General features: G+C 38.6%; 5 protein-coding genes across 7 annotated transcripts; 3 read left to right on the top strand and 2 right to left on the bottom strand.

The window, feature by feature from the left end:
* Positions 1 to 85: 85 nt before the first annotated feature.
* LOC111795197 (sm-like protein LSM2) lies at positions 86 to 2,964 on the bottom strand. The gene is made up of 3 exons (XM_023677486.1): positions 2,788 to 2,964; positions 2,444 to 2,602; positions 86 to 476 (listed from the first exon to the last, which is right to left on the bottom strand). The coding sequence occupies exons 1-3, from the start codon at positions 2,788 to 2,790 to the stop codon at positions 357 to 359; spliced, it is 282 nt and encodes a 93-aa protein (XP_023533254.1). The 5' UTR covers positions 2,791 to 2,964; the 3' UTR covers positions 86 to 356.
* Positions 2,965 to 5,344: 2,380 nt separating this feature from the next.
* LOC111795353 (exosome complex component RRP4 homolog) lies at positions 5,345 to 9,086 on the top strand. Of its 2 annotated transcripts, XM_023677714.1 has the most exons (9): positions 5,345 to 5,632; positions 5,739 to 5,818; positions 6,121 to 6,277; positions 6,374 to 6,475; positions 6,590 to 6,635; positions 6,750 to 6,839; positions 7,007 to 7,072; positions 7,732 to 7,797; positions 8,398 to 9,086. In XM_023677714.1, the coding sequence occupies exons 3-9, from the start codon at positions 6,123 to 6,125 to the stop codon at positions 8,854 to 8,856; spliced, it is 984 nt and encodes a 327-aa protein (XP_023533482.1). In that variant the 5' UTR covers positions 5,345 to 5,632; positions 5,739 to 5,818; positions 6,121 to 6,122; the 3' UTR covers positions 8,857 to 9,086. The 2 variants fall into 2 exon arrangements, with proteins under 2 accessions (XP_023533482.1, XP_023533481.1); XM_023677713.1 differs by having other exon boundaries at positions 5,345 to 5,818.
* Positions 9,087 to 9,193: 107 nt separating this feature from the next.
* Positions 9,194 to 13,155, bottom strand: LOC111795352 (sugar transporter ERD6-like 7). The gene is made up of 18 exons (XM_023677712.1): positions 12,892 to 13,155; positions 12,742 to 12,804; positions 12,118 to 12,207; positions 11,972 to 12,031; positions 11,823 to 11,888; positions 11,664 to 11,729; positions 11,498 to 11,573; positions 11,355 to 11,419; positions 11,151 to 11,243; positions 10,978 to 11,058; positions 10,799 to 10,883; positions 10,660 to 10,703; positions 10,525 to 10,587; positions 10,364 to 10,423; positions 9,915 to 9,968; positions 9,777 to 9,836; positions 9,594 to 9,708; positions 9,194 to 9,479 (listed from the first exon to the last, which is right to left on the bottom strand). Exons 1-18 carry the CDS (start codon positions 13,054 to 13,056, stop codon positions 9,364 to 9,366), a joined length of 1,422 nt encoding a protein of 473 aa, XP_023533480.1. The 5' UTR covers positions 13,057 to 13,155; the 3' UTR covers positions 9,194 to 9,363.
* Positions 13,156 to 13,732: 577 nt separating this feature from the next.
* On the top strand, positions 13,733 to 16,549 carry LOC111794569 (receptor-like cytosolic serine/threonine-protein kinase RBK2). Of its 2 annotated transcripts, none has more exons than XM_023676607.1 (7): positions 13,733 to 14,635; positions 14,740 to 14,931; positions 15,070 to 15,224; positions 15,438 to 15,517; positions 15,604 to 15,739; positions 15,866 to 16,012; positions 16,172 to 16,549. In XM_023676607.1, exons 1-7 carry the CDS (start codon positions 14,308 to 14,310, stop codon positions 16,313 to 16,315), a joined length of 1,182 nt encoding a protein of 393 aa, XP_023532375.1. In that variant the 5' UTR covers positions 13,733 to 14,307; the 3' UTR covers positions 16,316 to 16,549. The 2 variants fall into 2 exon arrangements, with proteins under 2 accessions (XP_023532375.1, XP_023532374.1); XM_023676606.1 differs by having other exon boundaries at positions 13,735 to 14,635; positions 14,740 to 14,991.
* Positions 16,550 to 18,241: 1,692 nt separating this feature from the next.
* LOC111794757 (probable LRR receptor-like serine/threonine-protein kinase At4g20940) lies at positions 18,242 to 20,242 on the top strand. Its single transcript, XM_023676894.1, has one exon. It carries the CDS (start codon positions 18,813 to 18,815, stop codon positions 20,025 to 20,027), a length of 1,215 nt encoding a protein of 404 aa, XP_023532662.1. The 5' UTR covers positions 18,242 to 18,812; the 3' UTR covers positions 20,028 to 20,242.
* Positions 20,243 to 20,283: the final 41 nt, after the last annotated feature.

Raw genomic sequence — 20,283 nt, 5'->3', positions numbered from 1 at the left:
AATGAACTTCTAATCAATAATTTATAAGGACTAATCTGGTCTTGCTCTTTTATGGGTGTGCAGCACAAGCAAGTAGCACCAGGGGTATAAACTTCATCTGTTTATGCAATTGTTTGAATGTGAATCCGAAACCAAAACATACATTTTTGTCGACCGGAAGGCCTCAACCCTGGTTTCACTTTCACTATCACCTGCTGAATAGAATGTCATTGGATTTTTCGCTTGAGAATAGTTGAACAGAGAATAAGGTGTCGCTAGATCACAAAGTACAAGCTTCTAATTGTCTCACGTCGTATACTAACAAGTGCACTCTAATCAATGAATAGATTCCATACAAACTTCCAAACTAACTGACATTAGCCACCCCGAGCCTCGCGTCTTGTGGCATCATGCAACAGCTCGATATCAACACCATCCGGTGGAAGTTGAACATATCTCACCACCGATCCCCTGATAAAGCAGTTTCTCACTGAAAGCTGAAATGAGAAAATTTAACTCCATTAGTACAATTATATCAACAAAATTACAGGTAACACAACTAGAGGCTGGGAGAAAAACAAGTTCCTACACGCTTCGAAATTCGTTCTTGTGTATCCTGAGCACATAACCTTTTAAACAAGGTTCACACACCCAATCTAAAATTTCACTCTGGTCACAAGATACCTTTTAATCCAAACTAAAATTTCACTCTGGTCACAAGATACCTTTTAATCCAAACTAAAATTTCACTCTGGTCACAAGATACCTTTTAATCCAAACTAAAATTTCACTCTGGTCACAAGATACCTTTTAATCCAAACTAAAATTTCACTCTGGTCACAAGATACCTTTTAATCCAAACTAAAATTTCACTCTGGTCACAAGATACCTTTTAATCCAAACTAAAATTTCACTCTGGTCACAAGATACCTTTTAATCCAAACTAAAATTTCACTCTGGTCACAAGATACCTTTTAATCCAAACTAAAATTTCACTCTGGTCACTTAACAGAATTCACCGATCATAAAATCAGCAACCAACATCAATGTCTTTCTATTACCCACAGTTCCGATTTATTTAGTGACCATAGTGACATTTTAGATTGGATTTGAATCAAGAAAGGAGAAAAAACACAAAACCCATTCCACAACAAACATAAACAAGAGGCTGGGAAAAAAATCAAATTCCTACTCTTCAAAATTTGTTCTTATGTATCCCGAGCCCATCACAAGATACATTTTAAACCGAAGTTTACACACCATGGCATGATTATGCTGGCCCCAAAAACTGTGGTCTTACTACATAAACAGAGCCACAGAAGGATTTGAAATCAATCAGAAAAGACCACCACAGTACTTAGGCTAATCTATAAAGCTTTGTTCTTGATACAAAATGAGTGTTCTTGGTCTGAAGATGGTCCCTACTTATAAACAGCGTTTAAAACATTTGCATAATTACTATGTGAGTGTTCTCACCCATGTATTTATTTGACATTTAGACTCAAGAACAAAAAATCTATATCTCATTCAAACTGTGCAAAAGTACACGAGATCACCCCTTCATTTACTAGCTAACTTGCAACCAACCAGAACAAACAAAGGTAAAATACAATTTTGGTCCTTGAGTTAGAAAATAAGCTTCAATTTGGTTCCTAAGTTTAAGAAACTAAAACCAACCATCATATGTACAATATAATGGATTCAGTTTAATATACTTGCCATTTCAAGTTGTATCGAAATTTTAGTTCACAAGAATAAAAGAGGACTAAAGTCCTCACAATTGACCGGAACAGGAGATGGAAGATCCCTAAAAAATAACAACAAAAACAAATTCGCACCAAATAAAATCCTAAACCTCGTTACCCTCCCCACTTCCAATCATCAGAAAGAAAAAAAAGAAAAAAAAAAGGAGTACAACTCAGTGGTCAAGGCATTTTACTTTCCCTAAGAGGTAGTAAGTTCAAATCCCTGCTAAGAACTCTAACCAAGCGACAAGATCACTTGAAATTTTCACCGTATCGGGAACGGCACACAAAATAGCTTGAAAATTTTCCCAAGAGAAAATTCAAGAAATACCGAAGGATGAAAAAGACAACCTACGTCCTCAATTGAAACAATATTTATAATTAAAATTTTAGGGTGACAGAAACAAACGGCAGTACAAATAATCTGTTAACCATAACCACATATCATACATCTCGCCAGAGAACCTTACAGTTATTAGAATCAAAACAGCAGTAAATAGTAACTAGAGGACAGAAGAAGCAGAAATGAGGAGAATGATGCCTATAACAGATGCTAAAAGCAGAAATAAGGAGAATGATGCCTATAACAAATGGTAAACAGAGAAAAACAAGATCGAAGTCACCCTAGACTCCAGCGCAGGTCAGCAGAATGCGTGAGCGCATAAAATAATCAACCAAATATATCGGTTAAATATTATTTATGCAAAGAAGTTAGATACCATGTGAGGGTATTTGTCTTGATCAACAACCCTCGTGTTTTCAAGTTTGATGTTGAGATACTGATCTACAGAGTGCAAAGTTCCTCTGATTGCTAGGTCGTTCTTCAACTCAACCGTCACCTCTCTGCCCACCAAGTCCTTGAAGTACGAGAAAAACAACTGACAAAAAAAACCCAAATAAAAGTCCGAACGCATGTAAGCCAGAGATTTTAGAAACCGTGAACGATCTGGGGCACGATAAGATGAAACAAAAAAAGGAGCAACGGCTTAAGCACTGAAGTACTATTAACAATAACGAAAACCTAAAACGATGGAAACCAGTACTTGAGTGAAGGAGGAATTACCATTTTCACTAGAGATTTAAACTGCCGGCCTTCAGTCTATCTGCTTTCGACGTTCGACGACCGGCAAAGGTCGAAATGCGGCCCGAACTATCACAAACAGAAAGGGAAAACGATATTAGGGAAAACGATATTAGGGAACACGGCGGGTGCCTTCTCTTCTTTTTGGGAGTTTAAAGGGTAAAACTTTGCCTAAATTATAAAAAAAATCAAACGCCTAAATTTAAAAAAAAAAAAAAAAAAAAAAAAAAAAAAAANAAAAAAACACCTAAATTTTGACCAATGATTTAGAAGTAGATAAATACTTTTAATTGTTTCAAAATTACATAGATCCCCCATTATTTTTAACATTTCAAAAGTATTTTCAAAACTATAAAAATTATTAGAATACTTCATCAAAAATCAACATGATTATCGTCTTACAAATTTAATTAAAATAAATATTATAGCAGTGGTAATTATTTCAAATTCTCCATCACAAAATTATAATATATATTTTAAAGATAGTTTTTACTTAAATCACTGTTAGAAAAATCTTAATCAAAGCAGAGTTTCGTAGTAAAAGTCTATTGAATTGAAGAAAGAATTTGTGTAGATAGATTCTAGACGGATATATGACTACTATCGTAGTGATTTGTTATATAAACTTGAAATTTTTAGAGAAACTCTCAATATTACCGCTAGTAAATAGTTGGTAGAGAGTCGTAAAAGCTATAGCCCTACCCACTTAACTCTTTTTTTTTTTTTCTTTTTCTCGTTGGCCTATTTAGTCCATGTTCCTCAACGTCCCTTCATTCTTCATTCATTGGAACAAGTTCGTCCGAGCTTAAAATTGGTAGAGAAACACTCAATATTACCACCGGTAAAGGGTTGGTAGAGAGTCTAAAAACTATAGCCCTCTCCCCCAAACTTGATCTTGTTGTTTGCAGCAAAAGGGAGAGACAATTTATGAGATGAGAATATGTTTGAGGTGGTATTATTTTGTAAGGAAGATGGAATGGAAATCCTCTGTAATTATGGAATGGAAATGGTCGCCCGGGTTCTGGCCAGATTCTCTTCTCAACCTTTTTCTAATTTCTTCGGAATCAGTACTGATTTGGATGCTTTCAAAGTTCTGAAAACAGCTATTAAGTTGCATTAATTGGACTATCTCCGAAGAAAATTTGGCAGAAACCAAAACTTGGAATATGATTCTCCTCTCTGAATGTCATATCAATTGGAAAACACTCACAAAAAAGCACCCTCTTTTAGATTTCTTGAACTCTGTAATAATTAATCAAGTTTCAAACTAGGTAGGATCCACGAAGCATCCTTGTGGTATCTTTTAATAATCAAGTTCCGTTCTCACTTAATATAAATAGAATACCAGGCGTGTTTCTTCCCCAATACCAACACCCACTACACTGTCAATCCCAATCATAGTCTCATAACACCACATCAGTACGCAATGGGAAGGAACTCCAAATCCTCCAAGCGCAACCCCGTGTGCGAGAAGCTTCTCAAGGCTCTTGGCTTGTATCCTAGAATCCTCAAATTTGGCCCTCCGCCAAACCGCCAGGAAGAACCCAAACCGGCTGCCCTGGCTCACTCGTATTCTCTGCAAATTCAGGATGATGAAGTTGAGAAAGAACAAAAGCCCAGCGAAGATGTAAACGACGTGTTTAGCGATTACATCAGTCGGGCTAAACGTAGGCTGGGAAGCATATCAAGCAAGCGACATGATTGGAGTAGCAGAGGAAAGGAGAACGTCAAAGAAGATAATCCCTTTTCGGACTATATCGTTCGAGCTAGGAATAAGCTGAAGGCTACGTCCTCAAGTGTAAAGCGAGAATAGAACACACCAACAACCCACAATCTTTGTCCGTGTCCACAAATAATGGCATAAACTTGCTTGGTTTTTATTATTTGTTTCCATTCTCCGCGTGTTTTGCCCATTGATTGTGCTTGTCGTGGTACAGTGCACTCACGACATGCATGTCTGTAGTTCTGGTTCATTCAGGGGATTACATTATTTTTGTCAATTATATATCAGGTCATTTGAAGCTCAACAAGACATAACATCATTGTTTAGTTCACATCCTAACATCTATAAATTTTCAGATATAAAAATTCTTCATTTTGTCACTTTCACTCCAAATGATTTCCTCGTAGTGTTTTCTTACCCATTTCAACAAAAATCAATTTGGCCTCTCTTAAGAAAATGAACAAACAAAGGAGGATAAAAAACAAGAGAAGAGGAATCCAGGCATAAAATCTGTTTAAATTAAAAATGGGAAGGTAGTAGGAACATGTTTGTACCAGGTAAATGGAGTTAGGCAGGAGGCCAAATCCTTTTTATATACGTCAATTTAAGGTACAAAACTAATATATATATTTTTTGTGTAGAATATTATTTTTAAGATTTGAAATATGATTGTTTTACATTTTTAGTATAAATTATATTATAAAATGAAAATGATTTAAATTTTTTATAAATTAAGAAATAAATAATTTTTTTTATAGAAGGATGAGTATCGATAATGGTGGCAAGGCCGGAAAAGAGTATGTAGGAAGCAGAGTTGAGCCAAGTGGAAAACAAATTTAAAAATAATTGTTGATTTCGTAACTATGTTTTGAAAAAATAAAACACAATAAGGTCATTTGATTTTGGCGCAGTTTCTTAAGGTCGTCCGTGTACAAAAACTCATTTATTTTCTTCTCCCTCCCATTTTTTTCCTATGAACCCTAGATTTACGCCGTCGCTCTGCTAAGAAGCCGCCGTCCACGTCCAACTTTGTCAAGACCCACCGTGTTTCAACCCCCTCCCCGTTCTCTTCGACGGAATCCTAGATCTTCACTGCCGCCTTCCGTACGTTCAACTTCGCTGATGGACCACGTTCTCCATTTCTTTCCCTCTCTCCTCTGCAACCATTGACGCTGTTTGCCGTCCGCATTTTGTATTTTTTCGTTTGCAGATCGCCTCGTTTCAGGGTCACTGCCGTCGTTGCATAGACGGCACCTGGTTGGCCTGTTGTACCTTTCGCCGTCGCACCTGGTTTGCTCGTCCACCTCTGTTCCTTTTATTCATTTTTTCCTCTATCTTCAGCAACCGCCGGCAACCTGTTCCCTCATTTGCACATTGTTCCATGTCCATAATTGATTGTTTTTTTTGCACAGTCGTGACTCGAAGAAATAATTATGTTGCGACGTTGCTAGTCCTTATTTGTGTAATTTTTTTCATCACGTACCAAATTATTACCGGATATCTGTACAAATATTTTGTTCTAGTACGTCGATTTTGGTGATCAGCATCCTGCAGCACCCCTATGTTCTAATTTAGTAATTTTCTAAATGCAGATATGAGAGGATTACAAGTTTCCTTGAATCAAACCCAGAAGATTCGGCTTCAAAGAGCCCTAGAAACGCTCGAGTCTATCTCTTCGAAAGCTAATTCCGATGCTTCAGTTGTAGTTGCTGATACTATTCCTCTCAATTACGAAGATGGTGTCCTCAAGTATATAATTCCTCACTATCTTTATACAATAGATATTTGGTTTGTGTACTTGCATGGGGGTTATTGCATTGAGGTTTAATTGAAATGTGTATACAGGGGACATGGAACCCTTGACTTGAATGGAGAAGTAGTTGCCACTATTTGTGGAGTGGTCGAGCGAGTCAATAAGCTTATCTATGTACGTGCCTTACGTGCCAGGTTGTCCATGAATCTTTATAATTTGATTTTTCTTGATGATAGTTTAATGTTTCCCTTCTTTTGGTTTCTTGTTAGGGCGTCTTTTCTGATGCATTTGTCTGTATTGTTTATTAGATATAAACCAGAGGTTGGTGATATCATAGTGGGGCGTGTTACGGAGGTAAAACCAAATGCTTTTTATTAGGTTTAAGTTGGTGAGTAAAACTTATTCCTGAGTCATGGTTATGCTGTTCAAATCTGAAAAACGTGTTACAATGCAACCCCCCCCCCNCAGGTTGCTCCCAAACGTTGGAGATTGGATATAAATTATAGCCAAGATGCTGTTTTGATGCTTTCTTCTATGAACTTGCCTGATGGTATTCAGGTACTGGAGAAATCCCTTTTTTTTATTTACATAATGGTGTCTCGCACCAGACGATGAATTACTGCTGAATTTTGTAGATAACTCTACTGCAAACTTGCTGCAGTTTATCTTTTATAGAGTGATTGCGTTTGTGGATTACTGTTTGATATTCCTTTTTTTTTTTCTAGAGGAGGCGAACTGCAGTGGATGAACTCAACATGCGGACCATTTTTGAAGAAAATGATGTTATTTGCGTAAGTTTTTTGTTCCATTTTCACCTAGCACCATCAGAAAGAATACATGCTACCAATTTTCTCATGTGACATACGTCTAAGTGGGTTTGTTCCATGTTTTGAATATTTTGAAGCATTAAAATTTTATTAGTTTTTTTGGTTAGATAATTGTTTGATCCTAGGATATTTGATTGTTAAGAAACTTGTAGGATTTTAATATCATAGGAGAGTACCGTGGTACTGTGGTACCATGGAGTTCGAACCATAACTTTAAGTTATACTGCCTTGACCTTTTGGCCAAAACACAATGGCCATGAATTTTTTTTATTTAACTCACAACGCCTTTGTAAAAGGTATGGAGCATAGGCTCCAGCACATTAGATTGATAGATGCATCTTTGGCACCTTGCTTGGTTTTGGGCCAGGTGTCTTAACTCAAGGGCCCTTTTGTGGCTTGTTGCTCTTCACTAAGGTCCCATTATTATTTTTTTGACATTCTAATGTTGTAGGTTCTTAACTCAAGAGCCTTTTTGTGCCTCTTGCCCATAAGTGTCATTCTTTAATTTTCTCTACTTTTCTCGCCTATAATTAAACACCACTCTCATCATTGATTGTTTCACATGCTTCATTTTCCAGTCAAGAAAAAAAAAATAATAATAACATCACCATAACTTTTCTCAGGCAGAAGTTCGTGGTTTCCAGCATGATGGCCTACACCTTCAAGCAAGAAGCCAGAAATATGGGAAGGTGAAATGAGTCATTTTTTTAAGCTTCTGGATGTTGATGTAATAACAAAATAAGCTTTTGAAACAAATTTCCATACACATCTTCCCTTGTTTCTTAGGAGAGATTCTGTAAAAAGATTCTTGAAAGAATGTGAGTACTAATTTATAGAAGAACCTCGTGGGTAAATTCTAGTGGTTAAAACAAATTGTAAAGATGGGTTTGTTTGTTGCCCAGGAATAAGGAAAAAGGGCTGTGATTAATGTGAAAAGAGTGACGGGTAGAAATCATTGAGTGAATGTAAGAACCAGCTAGCAGATGTGCCGAGGTAAGACAAAATGTAAGAGATGGTAAAAGAAAAGTTATTGTGCGAATGCGAAAAAACCGATCCACCGCTAAGGCGTGAATAGCTATAACGCAATATCTCGACACAGAAATTATGTTTACTTCTGATTGTTATATTTTCCTTTTATGCTTAAGCGTGATAAGTTCACAATCTTGGGAGGGTTATATTTGAATTAGATTTCTTCGTTGCAATGGTTATTATGTTCCTGACAACTTTTCTTAGTGACCGTTTTAAATATTGTTTTTCTTGATCAATAAGATTACTGCATTTGTATCCAGCTTGAAAGAGGTCAGCTGCTCACGGTTTCACCGTATCTAGTAAAGAGACGCAAACAGCACTTCCATCATTTGGAGCAGTATGGTATTGACTTAATACTTGGATGCAATGGATTTATCTGGATTGGGGAGCATGTTGATCCTACAGAGGATATGATGGTAGAAGATCCAATTAATAAATCTGAACAGAAGGGTTCAAAATTTGAAGGAAATTTTGGTAACCAAGTGCAAGAAAGAATATATACTCCATTGGAGACACGTCAGAATATATGCAGAACTGCAAACGCCATTCGAGTATTGTCTATCTTAGGTTTCATAATGTCAGTAGAAGTCATAATGGAGACAGTAAGTCTAGGTATTTCTCTGAACATCGATGTGCATGAAATGCTTGGGTCGGAGTTCTGTGTTCTCACTGCAGAAAAAGAGGCTGAGCGGCGGACTTCGAGTAAGAAGAGGGGATGATTTGGTTTCCAAAATTGTGTAATTCACTCTTGCTGGAAATTTTGCTACGAACAATTTGATTTTCTGAGGAACTCACTATGAGATCTTAGTTTGTGGAATTTTATGATACCGACGATTGGTCTGCTACTAGTGTTAACATTATAGAATGCAATATTTGCTTAATTATTCTGTAGTAAGTGGTTTCATAACTTCACTAAATTTTATAAAATGTAGTATTTTCGCGGATGATATTTTTATTTGCCTACTCATTTGTATTACCGTAAAGGAATCGTTCATTCTGCGGTGTCTGTGACCAACCCAATGTAAGCTCTATGTGGAAGTTGATCGATTCTCTAAGTTACCAGGCAATGGAACAACGTCCGAGCAGACCACTTTCTTATTTCATAACTTCAACAATTTTCCAATGTTAATTAAATAGATGGAAAAAGGAAATGCGGAGTTTAGTCCGGAAGCACTGAGCAAAGCAAGATGCGGAAGTAGTGCTAATGACAGAAATTTTCAAAAGACTTATCCATTAATAGCCGCTTTGATTTGTTCCAAGGACCTCCCCTTCGTCTCGGGTACTACCGTCACCACAAACCATATAGCTATTGCGTTGATTGCAGCATAAATAAGGAAGGTACCTGTGGATTTCACCAAGTCAAGTAATGAAAAGAGAACACAGATCATCGTTTCATGGACCAAATCTGAAGTGATTCTATTTTGAAAGAAAAGGGCAAAATGGGTGGTGCGGTTACCATAGGAGCTCCAGGCCATAAGGAAGTTAAAAGTATACGAACAAGCCCAAGCACCAAACCAGTTGGTTAGTGTTGCCATGCTTCCAGCCAATCCCTTAATGTTTATGGGGAATATCTGCACCAAAATTACCAAATCTAAGCCTTTGGTTAAACTTTTAACTGCTAAAAACTATCATCTTTTACCTCAGACATTACAACCCAAGGAACAGCACCCATTCCAATCGAAAAGGATCCTATGTACACCTGAATTTCAGACAAAATTATTAGAGACACAAAAATTTCAAAACTACAATGAGAGTTGAAGAAACTTGATGTATTTACCAACACCCCAGCTACAGTTAACACTGGAACTGCCTGGATTGCTATTTCATTCGCCTGGTATTCAGCAAGTGGAAGTTTTAAGTAGATCTCAATGCATATCAGTTTTATCTATAATCTGCAGAAATAAAGAAGATTTTGCATGCACTAATTCTTTTACTGATCCTTGCATCATAGTCAGTACATTTGACTTATTAATCTGATCCCAATTATCTTAACCATCGGCTTTTGTTTTCCTTATTTATAGAAACCATGAAAGATATATGTTCAAAACAAAAAAGGGGAGCAACCGAAACGGCTGTAGGTATGAGGAGTCCCCTAAGCCGAAAAGAGGAATCATCGCTTCATAAGCATTCGGGCAGGGTAGAAATACATAACTGATAGAACATATGACATATTCGGGATAAAGCCAAGTGCGTAGTTGTTTCAGAGAATACCAAACGTTCTGTTACCTTCAGATAAAAAGCAACTGCGTCTAGGATACATCCGAGGACCAACCCTGATGCAGAAACCTAAAAGCAAAAACAAGAAAAAACCAAGGAAATGAGCAGCTGTATGCATTTGTATATATATATTTCTTTTATTCTCTAGTGAGTCAAAAACTAAAGTTTACCAGTATCAAGGGCTTTCTTCCAGCCTTGTCTATTAAGATCGCACCAATGCCTGTTACTATGACCTATAAAAAGCACCATGTTCGTAATTGGAAAGGCAATTTTCATGAGAAGTGATCAGATGAAGACTAAGGTACCTGAAGAATTGCATAGGTTGTAGTTCCAACGCTCACAGAAAATCCTGCAAACAACAAAAGAGGTGAGAGATTTGTATACAATGGCTCCAAATTGTTGACAAATATTGCGTCAGCAGATAAGAATTGTATGTTTCAATACCCGCTGACTCAAAAATATTGGCGACATAAAAGCAGATCCCATTGATTCCTCCAAATTGTTGACAGACCATCAATCCAACCCCAATCTGGTGAGAAGAAATGATAGGTCATGGATTCCAGTGAGAGTGTGTAGAGAGCACGTAAAACAAAGTGTAGCATCAGTTCAGATAAAGAGCTTACAATGACTGAGCGCAAGTAAATCCTCTGAAACAAATCAGTCAGTTTGGGTCTGGGGAGTTGTTCAAGGCTCCTTATATAGTCCTGTTCACAAAGTTGAGCATCAATGTGTAATGTAATGTAATGCAGACCAAGAGTCGGTTGGAAGGAGAAGTGTTTCAAGGAAGGACAAAGACCTGGATCTCATCTGCCTCTTGGGACACATCAGCCTCCTCACCACGAAGTTTTTTGAGAGCTGTTTCAAATTCCTTTTGTCGTCGCTCTTTTGCCTGTTCATGGTCAATTTCCAATTCTTGTTGATTTAGATTCATGGGCATTTTGGAAGCGTCATATGAACATCCCAAAACAATGGTTTGTCTCCTATCAAGTACTCTTCTTACCAGCCATCTTGGAGATTCAGGAATGAAGAAAAGACCGAATGTGAGAATGACACAAGGGACTAGTCCTGCAACCACTCAACAAAGGAACTCGATCATTCTTTACCTTGATGTCCTTACTTAGAATGGCACACACAAAAGTTTACCAATCAATGCTAGAGCTCTCCATGAGACTACATTCCCAATTATGAAGGATACAGACACCGCTGTGCAAATCATCAACTGTACAATAACAACATGAAGGTAACCCCACAATTACTCCAATGTTACTTCAACGGTCTATTAAGTTGCTTTTTCATCTTTTATTTTTACCTGATTGAGGGTAGTTAGAGCTCCTCGGAGGTTCTTAGGTGCAATCTCAGCTATGAAAATGGGAACCTAAATATTTATTATGAATACATTGTTGTTACAGAACAACATAACGGAAACAAAGAAGATAAAATTAGTGGTAGAAAGGATTGAAAAATGTACCACATAAGAAAAGACTCCCATTCCATATCCAGTAGCCAATCGTCCAATATCCAAAGCCGCTGCTCCCTTTTGCAGCAATCGAGGTTACACATACATGGCCATTCTACTCGTATATCGAGGAAACAGAACAAATCAAAGGAAAAACCAACCTGAGCGAAGTATATTGCTAACCACCCAGCCACGCAAGCACCGGTAGCGACTCTCATTGCCTACCAAAACAGAGGTGTAGATGATTTCTAGAACTTTACAGTAATTTCAACTTCCAATAGACAGATTATAATCCTGGTCTGCTCACCCCTTTCCGCCCCAGGAAATCTCCGATAGGTCCACTTGTAATTGCACCAATCATTGCACCAAATGTCAGTATGGAGCCGAACAGTGAAAACTGCATAAATATAAATTTTGAGAGAAAAACATTTTGAAGTTATTACAAATAATAGCCTTCCCATTACCAGTCCAACCTGAATCCATAGCAACATTTAGTCATGCTTAGAAGCTTCACACATATGCGACTATGAAAGGTGAGAAGAAAGGAGACAGAAGATTCAAAGTGGTTCACCTTTCGACAGCTAATATTTTATCTTCCTAATCACGTTCCTTTTTTGCGTTCTAAAAAAACCACGATCTACTAAAACAACGTAGGTAACAATTCACCAAAAGGAAACAGTAATGTCGGTTAGAGTGAGCTCATTTGCCATAATTTTAGTATACATGCTAGTTGAGATGATTGGGCCTCTCACTCCACTTAGTACTTATAAACCAACATCCAATGCATTTCCACATGAAGTAGAATGAATAATTCAAGAGCGACATATATAGCATAGATACAAAATCAGAAGGAAGGGTGGACTGTGAGAGCCACAAATGTAAAGAAAACCCCCCCAACTTGTTTTAGAAAGCATCCTGATTTGAATCATACCTCGGGTAAAGAGAGATGAAGATCCTCTATGATAGCACTCTGAGTGGGCGAGGAGTAACCTGCCTGCAACCAAAACCACATAACAAAGATCCTTACGCCGCACAACAGTTGGGAGGGGGAGACAGTTAGTTGTGATGTGAGTAAGCTTACACAAGTTCCAAATTCGTAGGAGCCACAAACAGCCACAAACGTGCTGAAGTAGACCATCCATGACCCACGCTCTCGACTGCTGTGAATCGATTTAGTCTCCTCTTGCACCAATGGTTGTCTTACCGCTTCTTGCCCACCATCTTCCACATCCTCAGCGATCGCCATTTTTCTTTTCTCAACACACTTGTGACGTCAAGACTAAAAGGGGGAATTGTCTGCCTCTGCCCCTGTACTTAAACTAGATAAGAATGATGAATCATAAGCGAAATATGTATGTATCTATATATATGTATATGCCAGAGGCAGAGGCCAGCACAGGGATTGGGTTGGCATTTAGTGGAAGATCGTTGTCGTCTCATAATGGTAAGACAAATTACTTACTTCCATCACCCAACACACTACAGCTAAGCACAGCAATTTGGCAATAGCAAAGCCAAAACCTCAGGAATATTCCTCTGGACTCATCTTAGCTCACTCGACTGCTTTTCGTTATATTATAATTGGGTCGGCTTGGAGCCGTGGATGCCTTTGGCTTCGGCAACTTAAATAAAAGACGACGCTTTTATAAGAAATGGGACCACAAATTAAGGGTTCAAGTTCTCCATGATTGATTGGTGGATGAAACGCATGGTAATTCTTCATTTTAATCGGCTTTGTTTCCAACTTCAATTTATGCTACTAAATTTGGTTGATTGTGAGTGTATATGACTTTGTTCTACAAAATAATTCAAGTTCAGATTTTTTTTGTCTTTCAAAGAATAGGGCTTAAATTAATCCACTTTTTTAATTTTATTTTTTAATAAGTGATGTAATGTGGGGAAAAGAGTGTTTCTTACGCCCATCCAGGACAAAATGTTGGGATATCTATTCATGATTATCTGTGACGATTACTCCTTACGAATCTTAGATTTCACGACTTGGATTTGAATTTGGATTTTACGCACCATTCCTTAAATTTTGATAATGGGAAAAAAAAAAAACCCATTGTTTTGTTCTTGGGAGTCACCCGCGAATCAGAAGCTTCGATTGGATTTAACTCATTTCCAGCTCTCATTTCTTCTTCTTCTTCTTCTTCTTCTTAAATGGAAAATATCTGAAAATTCTTCAACTTTTTCTGCAAGCTGCCCTCCCCTCCTCCTCTCCTCCTCTCCTTTCTTCACACTTTCCATCTATTCATGACTTCCAAGTTTAAACTAACACCAATACATGCACATCAGCGTTTCTTCAGCTCGGTTTTTGGGTTACTCTGTCTTTCTCTTTCTTTTAATGAGTTCCCGCGTGTCCTCTGAGTCGTAAATCAAATGGGATTTTTTTACACCATTCCTGGTTTTCTCTGCCTTTTTATCTGAATCTCCAATATCCTCCTGCTGCTATTTTGTTTCTGTTCCTGGTAGGTTTGTTTTGTTTTTTTCAATTATGAAGGAGAAGTTAGATTCATCTTCGCCCACAGGAATTCTTGAAGACTACTTCAGGAGCTCCGGATCTGAATCCACTTCTTCTGGGGAGCCTAAACCCCCTGCCTTTTGGCATGGAATTTTCAAATTATTGAGGTCTAAATCGAGCAAGCCTGTAAGTAAATTGCATCCTCTTAGTGTGCTCAAGCTCTCCAAAAGACTGAGCAACAGTATGAGAGAGAGTTTGCATCTTCACTTTCGGTTTGATTCCAACGTCGGCAGTTTTAACTCGCCATGGAAGAATTTCACTCTGCGAGACCTCCAAGCTGCCACCAACTATTTTAGCCATGGTCCGTGCACCCAATACATCCACTTTTTCACATTTTGTGTTGAACCCATGAGAATATTTTTCCGAACAATTTGTGAGTGGATTCTTTTTCCTTTTTGCGTGTAGAAAATCTGATCGGAAAAGGGGGCTATGCTGAGGTTTACAGGGGATGTTTGAAGAACGGACAAGTTGTGGCCATCAAAACACTGACAAGAGGAAAATTGGAAGAGAATATTGGTGATTTCTTGCTTGAACTTGGAATCATGGCCCATGTCAACCATCCCAATACTGCTAAGTTAATTGGGTATGGAATCCAAGGTGGAATGCATTTAGTCCTTGAATTTTCTCCTCGTGGGAGTTTAGCTTCTAGGCTCTATGGTTAGTTGGTTACGGTTTAGATATCATTGCTAAATGGTATAATTCCTTTTCTTAAGTTTAGGCATATGCATTCTGTAGGTTTGAAGGAGAAGCTAGAATGGGACATTCGGTATAAAATAGCTATTGGAACCGCAAAGGGTTTAAGGTATCTCCATCAAGGATGTCAAAGAAGAATTATACACAGAGATATTAAGGCCGCTAACATTTTGCTCACTGAAGACTTTGAGCCTCAGGTAATCAATCCCCTTTTGCCCCCTTTTTTTTTTTTTTCTTTTTTTCTTTTTCAAACTTTGATGTTTCTGAGCTTCATGAACATATCCGTTAATCATTCAGTGCTCCTCACTTACAATGCCAATTAGTATTCATTTTTGTTGTTTCTGTTGTGTATTACTAAATAATTATGAGATACAGATAGAGATAGAATCTGAAAAAATAAATGTCCACAGATTTGTGATTTCGGGCTTGCTAAGTGGCTACCAAAGCAATGGACTCATCACATAGTATCAAAATTTGAAGGCACATTTGGGTTTGTGAATCTAATCTCACTCTCTTGCTTATCAGTTCATATACAAAAGATGAAAAAACTGATTCCTCCCGGTTCTGCTTTTGAAGGTACTTACCTCCGGAGTATTTATCGCATGGTATAGTAGATGAAAAAACTGATGTTTTTGCATTTGGCGTGCTTCTACTGGAGCTAGTTACTGGACGCCGTGCTCTGGATTACTCTCAGCAAAGTCTTGTTTTGTGGGTGAGTTTCTGAATTCCCTTGTCTACTTCATTCATGCTCGGTTTTGCTAGGAGGGATGCCAAGTTTGGTTGAATCATACTAACAATCTCAAGGAATGGCTAATCCAGAGTTTTGTACCTTGATCAGGCAAAACCGTTGCTGAAGAAGAACAACGTGAGAGAAGTTGTTGATCCTTTTATAACAAATTATAATTCACGGCAAATGAATCTTGTGCTTCTTTCTGCTTCTTTATGCATACAGCACTACTCAATACGAAGACCTTGCATGAGTGAGGTGCATGTTCTTATCTGCTATTTAAGAAAACAACCAACCAAAGTGCACTCTAAATCTAATGATCGTGTAGCATCTTAATTCTGATGTTTGGGTTAAAGATTCCCCGGACTGTTTAACCAAAAGCTCAACAACATGATCATCCAAACATGTGATATGCAGGTGGTTCAGATCCTGAGTGGAGATCTGAGCTACGTAAGAGGAACCAGAAACATTCAAATACCTTTCCTTCGGAAAGCTTTTCGTGAAGAGTTAATGAGAGCGGAGCAGCCAAGGTTGAGGGACGTCCTTCTGGAACATTTATAGGTGGTTGGTTTCATGGAGAGTGAAAGACGTGTGCTGTGGAGGCTCAAGCTCAAATGTTAATACGTGCAAACTGGAAGCTACACAGATTCAAACTCTCCCCATCTGAAGCTTTATTTATAATAATCATCAGAGTATAAAATAAATAGCAGAAAATATTATGTAGTAAATAGTAAATATTTTTTAATTGGTGCTGTGGACGGAATTGTTTTTAATAAATTAGACTTCAAACACAAATTAACAAAATCAGATTTAACAACTTGCTAATATATATATAATTTGTACAATTCAAGTAGAGATTCAAGGGAGATGGGCTTGACAACTTCAAACTTAACAATCCCGACCTTTTAAGTTATATACATGACAACAATTTTTAAAATTTACAAAAATGTCAAATTCCAGTTGCTAATGATATTAAAATATAGTAATGATACTTGTTCTTCTTGCACAGTTTTTTTTTTTTAATTTAAAAAACATGCTTTTAATAATAATTGGGTTGAAGTCCCTTCCTTTTGTAGTTTGAGAGGGACAAATGGTGTTGAGATGAGAGATGTGGCATTGATTGGAACGTGGATTCAGAAGTTTTTGCGGGACTGAGAACCTTGAAATGTGATTGTCTCTGCTTTCTTTCTCTTCAATGTGCAATGCGCAATGTGCAAAGTGCAAGGCTTTTGAATATAGACACCACACAGTTTGGTCTGATGATGAATTGTGCGTCTTTTAAGAGAGAGTTTCGACACATACACGCGCTAAAAGTTTGGTTACCTTGTCAGTATCGGAGCAGAATTGTATTGCAGCTGTACCCCTCAATCCCCACCTTTTTTTAGGCGTCCTAGAGAATGTCATTGAGACTTCAAAATTTGGGCGATATTTTCTTTCCAGTATGCCTATTGTCTTTTCCTTTTCCTTCTGCTTCTGGAGCTATGTTTTTGTTGAGAACGCAGGTTCCATTATTTTGGGATGGCGCGCTACCTAGATATTCCTGGTGCCTAAAGTTTAGGTTTGTTATTTTCTAGATTCAGGATGAGATTGGCATTGCTCAAGTGGATTGGATGCAGTGCGATGTGAATGCGTTCTACTGAGGTGCAAGCTTGGGTACATATTTGTTTACTCGTAACCCCTAATTAAGGAAACCCGGCAAATCTCTCCTGCTTTTGACTCATTATATCATACGCCCTAGTATTGTGGAGGCTGGTGGATGAGTTCCCATAATGGAATAGCTAGAAGAAACTACACGAAAAACTTTTGATCTCTTTTGGGCAATAGATTCCCATGCCCGTTTCTTTGACATGGAATTTAATTTAGTTTCATAAATGGAAATCCGAATCTGATGTTGGTCCCAAGCATAAGCAACTTAATTTGCATCCCCCACCCCTTTCTTTGACATCATGTCGCTTTTGTATACAAACAGCAGACCATCTTTACTTTTTCTTTATGCAAGGAATTAGATACTCCCTCCATTATATAATACAAACAGACTGCATTACTTTGTAGTCTTTTTAGATAATATGCGGAAATATCAATCAATCATATTTATTAGACTATATTGTTAGTGAACGATGAATGGAACCAATAAACTAGCATTACATGGATAGGCTTTTGACTCCTTTCAACTCCAACCCACATTACTTTCAAATCCGCTAACCCACATTACTTTCAAATCCGCTAACCCACATTACTTTCAAATCCACCAACCCACATTACTTTCAAATCCACTAACATGAGAAGTGTGAGTTTAAAGAAACTAAAACCAACATTATGTTTATCCCTCCCATGCATCCAAATAATTATCATTTTACGCATTCCTTGAAAGTTTTATCATCACACCTCTTCATTAAATTACAAGCTTTTAATTTACAATACTTAACACCATAATAGCACACACAATATTAACGCACCATCCGTTACAGAGTATTTATCACATTTTTGGCTTCTCCTTTTATTAACCTTAAACTTAATCCATTTAAAATCAGAAAGATTAAATTTTGTAGAAGAATGAATTGAAAAATATGGAAATCACAATAAAACCACACGAAACAAGCCACTGATTCTACGAAAAAGAAAAAAATCAGAAGAAGTGAAATCCCGAGACTGCCCTCCCTTCTCTTCGTTTCTTCATGTTCTACTGCACAACTGCAATCATGAGTCATATTCTGCTCCTTCTCCAATAAGCTTCAGTCGTAATAATAAAATACAGCGGCTTTGAAACAGAGGCAAGGGAGAGAGTGCTGCTTGGTAGTCTCAAGCAGCCGTCGAGACTACATGACAGTAACAGCAGCAGCTTCGCTTCGCTTCTCCCTCAAGCCAAACCCACCATTCCCTTTTCACTTCTTTCCATTTCCTTTTCAAATTTTGGTTGCTGATTTGTGTTCCGCCGTTAAAAGCGTTCACAGGGGATTCCCTTCTTCTCAGTTCTCGTAGAAAAGCAATCCTCCCTTTCCAAAAGCCACCCTATAAATCCACCCACTTGGTATTGTTCTTCGCATTCACTCCAACAGCAATGGCCAAGCTCCACAGTCCCAGAGCTCCCCTTCTCTGCGCATTCATGGTCTTTTTTCTGGTGCATTGTAATATCCATTTGCATGTATTCGCGATGCTAGATCCGCTCGACTTTTTGGCTCTCCAATCCATTAGGAAGGGTTTGAGAGACATGCCAGGGTCTAATTTTTTTGCTTCCTGGGATTTTACTTCGGATCCCTGCAGTTTCGTCGGCGTTTCCTGTCAATCCAACAAGGTCGTGACCCTTAATCTCGGAGATTCCAGGGCTGGTTCGCCTGGTCTAATTGGTCGATTAGACCTCTCCATCGGTAAGCTCTCTGCGTTAGCGGAGTTTTCCGTCGTTCCAGGTCGGATCTACGGTCCTCTTCCAGAAACACTCTCCCACTTGAGCAACCTGCGTTTCCTCGCTGTCAGCCGTAATTTAATCTCCGGCCAGATTCCTGCGGGTGTTGGCAGCCTACGCAGGCTTAGGACACTGGACCTGAGCTACAACCAACTGAGTGGACAAATTCCTCGCTCCATGGGATTGCTTCCAGCATTATCCAACCTCATTCTGTGCCACAACCGTCTCACCGGTCCTCTTCCTCTTTTCCTCTCCCGAACCCTGACTCGTCTCGACTTGAAACATAACGCTCTCTCCGGTTGGCTTGGTCCAAACTCCCTCCCCCCCTCCCTCCAATATATCTCTCTCTCTTGGAACCGCCTTGGTGGCCCCCTAGACCGCCTCCTCACCCGCCTCGACCAGTTGAGTTATCTCGACCTCAGCTCGAACCAGTTCACCGGCACGATCCCCGGCCGCCTATTCACATTCCCCATCACCTCCCTCCAGTTACAACGCAACCTCTTCTCCGGCCATGTGGAACCGCTGAATCACGTTTCAATCACCACCGTCGATCTCAGTTACAACAAGTTGTCGGGTCCAATATCCCCCTTCCTGGCAACGGTACAGAATCTGTACCTCAACAACAACGGGTTGAGTGGTCGGGTACCCGCTTGCTTCGTCCAGCGCCTCCTCTCCGCTAACATACAGATACTCTACTTACAGCATAATTATCTGACGGGTATAGAAATTAATCCTACGGCTGAGATTCCGTTGAGCAGTTCTTTGTGCTTGCAATACAACTGTATGGTGCCACCCGTACAGACCCCATGCCCATTGAAGGCTGGAAACCAGAAGACCAGGCCTCGACAGCAGTGCAACGAGTGGAGAGGCTAGGCGAGGCCTGCAAACTCACACGTGTCGTCCAGGACATGATGGGAAACAAATTTTGCATTATCTTAAATTAATTATCTTAAATTTTGGGTGGGCTGCCTCTCTTCCCTTCACCGTGGACGAAGGGAGAGGAGTACAAAAAGGGTAATATGTATCTGTAGTTCTGAAAATAGGAGGAAAATTATGTGTCCTATTAATATAATAATATTATTATTTAATTTCTTTACTATTTTGGTGCCGTAAATAAAGCTCCAATTTT

The sequence above is a fragment of the Cucurbita pepo genome, chromosome LG05, assembly GCF_002806865.2.
Source record: "Cucurbita pepo subsp. pepo cultivar mu-cu-16 chromosome LG05, ASM280686v2, whole genome shotgun sequence".
Classification (NCBI taxonomy): Eukaryota; Viridiplantae; Streptophyta; class Magnoliopsida; order Cucurbitales; family Cucurbitaceae; genus Cucurbita; species Cucurbita pepo.
The sequence above is the reverse complement of the archived record's forward strand: the minus strand, read 5'-3'. Positions and strand labels throughout refer to the sequence as shown.

Excerpts from the sequence above, each read along its gene's own strand:
- LOC111795197 (XM_023677486.1), bottom strand. Across the intron at positions 477-2,443 it reads AAGACAAATACCCTCACATG|CTTTCAGTGAGAAACTGCTT; the intron begins GTATCTAACTTC and ends TTCTCATTTCAG.
- LOC111795353 (XM_023677714.1), top strand. The coding sequence starts at position 6,123 with ATGAGAGGATTACAAGTTTCCTTGAATCAAACCCAGAAGATTCGGCTT. Across the intron at positions 6,278-6,373 it reads TACGAAGATGGTGTCCTCAA|GGGACATGGAACCCTTGACT; the intron begins GTATATAATTCC and ends ATGTGTATACAG. Across the intron at positions 7,798-8,397 it reads GAAGCCAGAAATATGGGAAG|CTTGAAAGAGGTCAGCTGCT; the intron begins GTGAAATGAGTC and ends ATTTGTATCCAG.
- LOC111795352 (XM_023677712.1), bottom strand. The coding sequence starts at position 13,056 with ATGGCGATCGCTGAGGATGTGGAAGATGGTGGGCAAGAAGCGGTAAGA. Across the intron at positions 12,032-12,117 it reads ATTTCCTGGGGCGGAAAGGG|GCAATGAGAGTCGCTACCGG; the intron begins GTGAGCAGACCA and ends CTGTTTTGGTAG. Across the intron at positions 10,588-10,659 it reads CAACCTATGCAATTCTTCAG|GTCATAGTAACAGGCATTGG; the intron begins GTACCTTAGTCT and ends TGCTTTTTATAG.
- LOC111794569 (XM_023676606.1), top strand. The coding sequence starts at position 14,308 with ATGAAGGAGAAGTTAGATTCATCTTCGCCCACAGGAATTCTTGAAGAC. Across the intron at positions 14,636-14,739 it reads CACCAACTATTTTAGCCATG|AAAATCTGATCGGAAAAGGG; the intron begins GTCCGTGCACCC and ends TTTTGCGTGTAG. Across the intron at positions 15,518-15,603 it reads AAATTTGAAGGCACATTTGG|GTACTTACCTCCGGAGTATT; the intron begins GTTTGTGAATCT and ends CTGCTTTTGAAG.
- LOC111794757 (XM_023676894.1), top strand. The coding sequence starts at position 18,813 with ATGGCCAAGCTCCACAGTCCCAGAGCTCCCCTTCTCTGCGCATTCATG.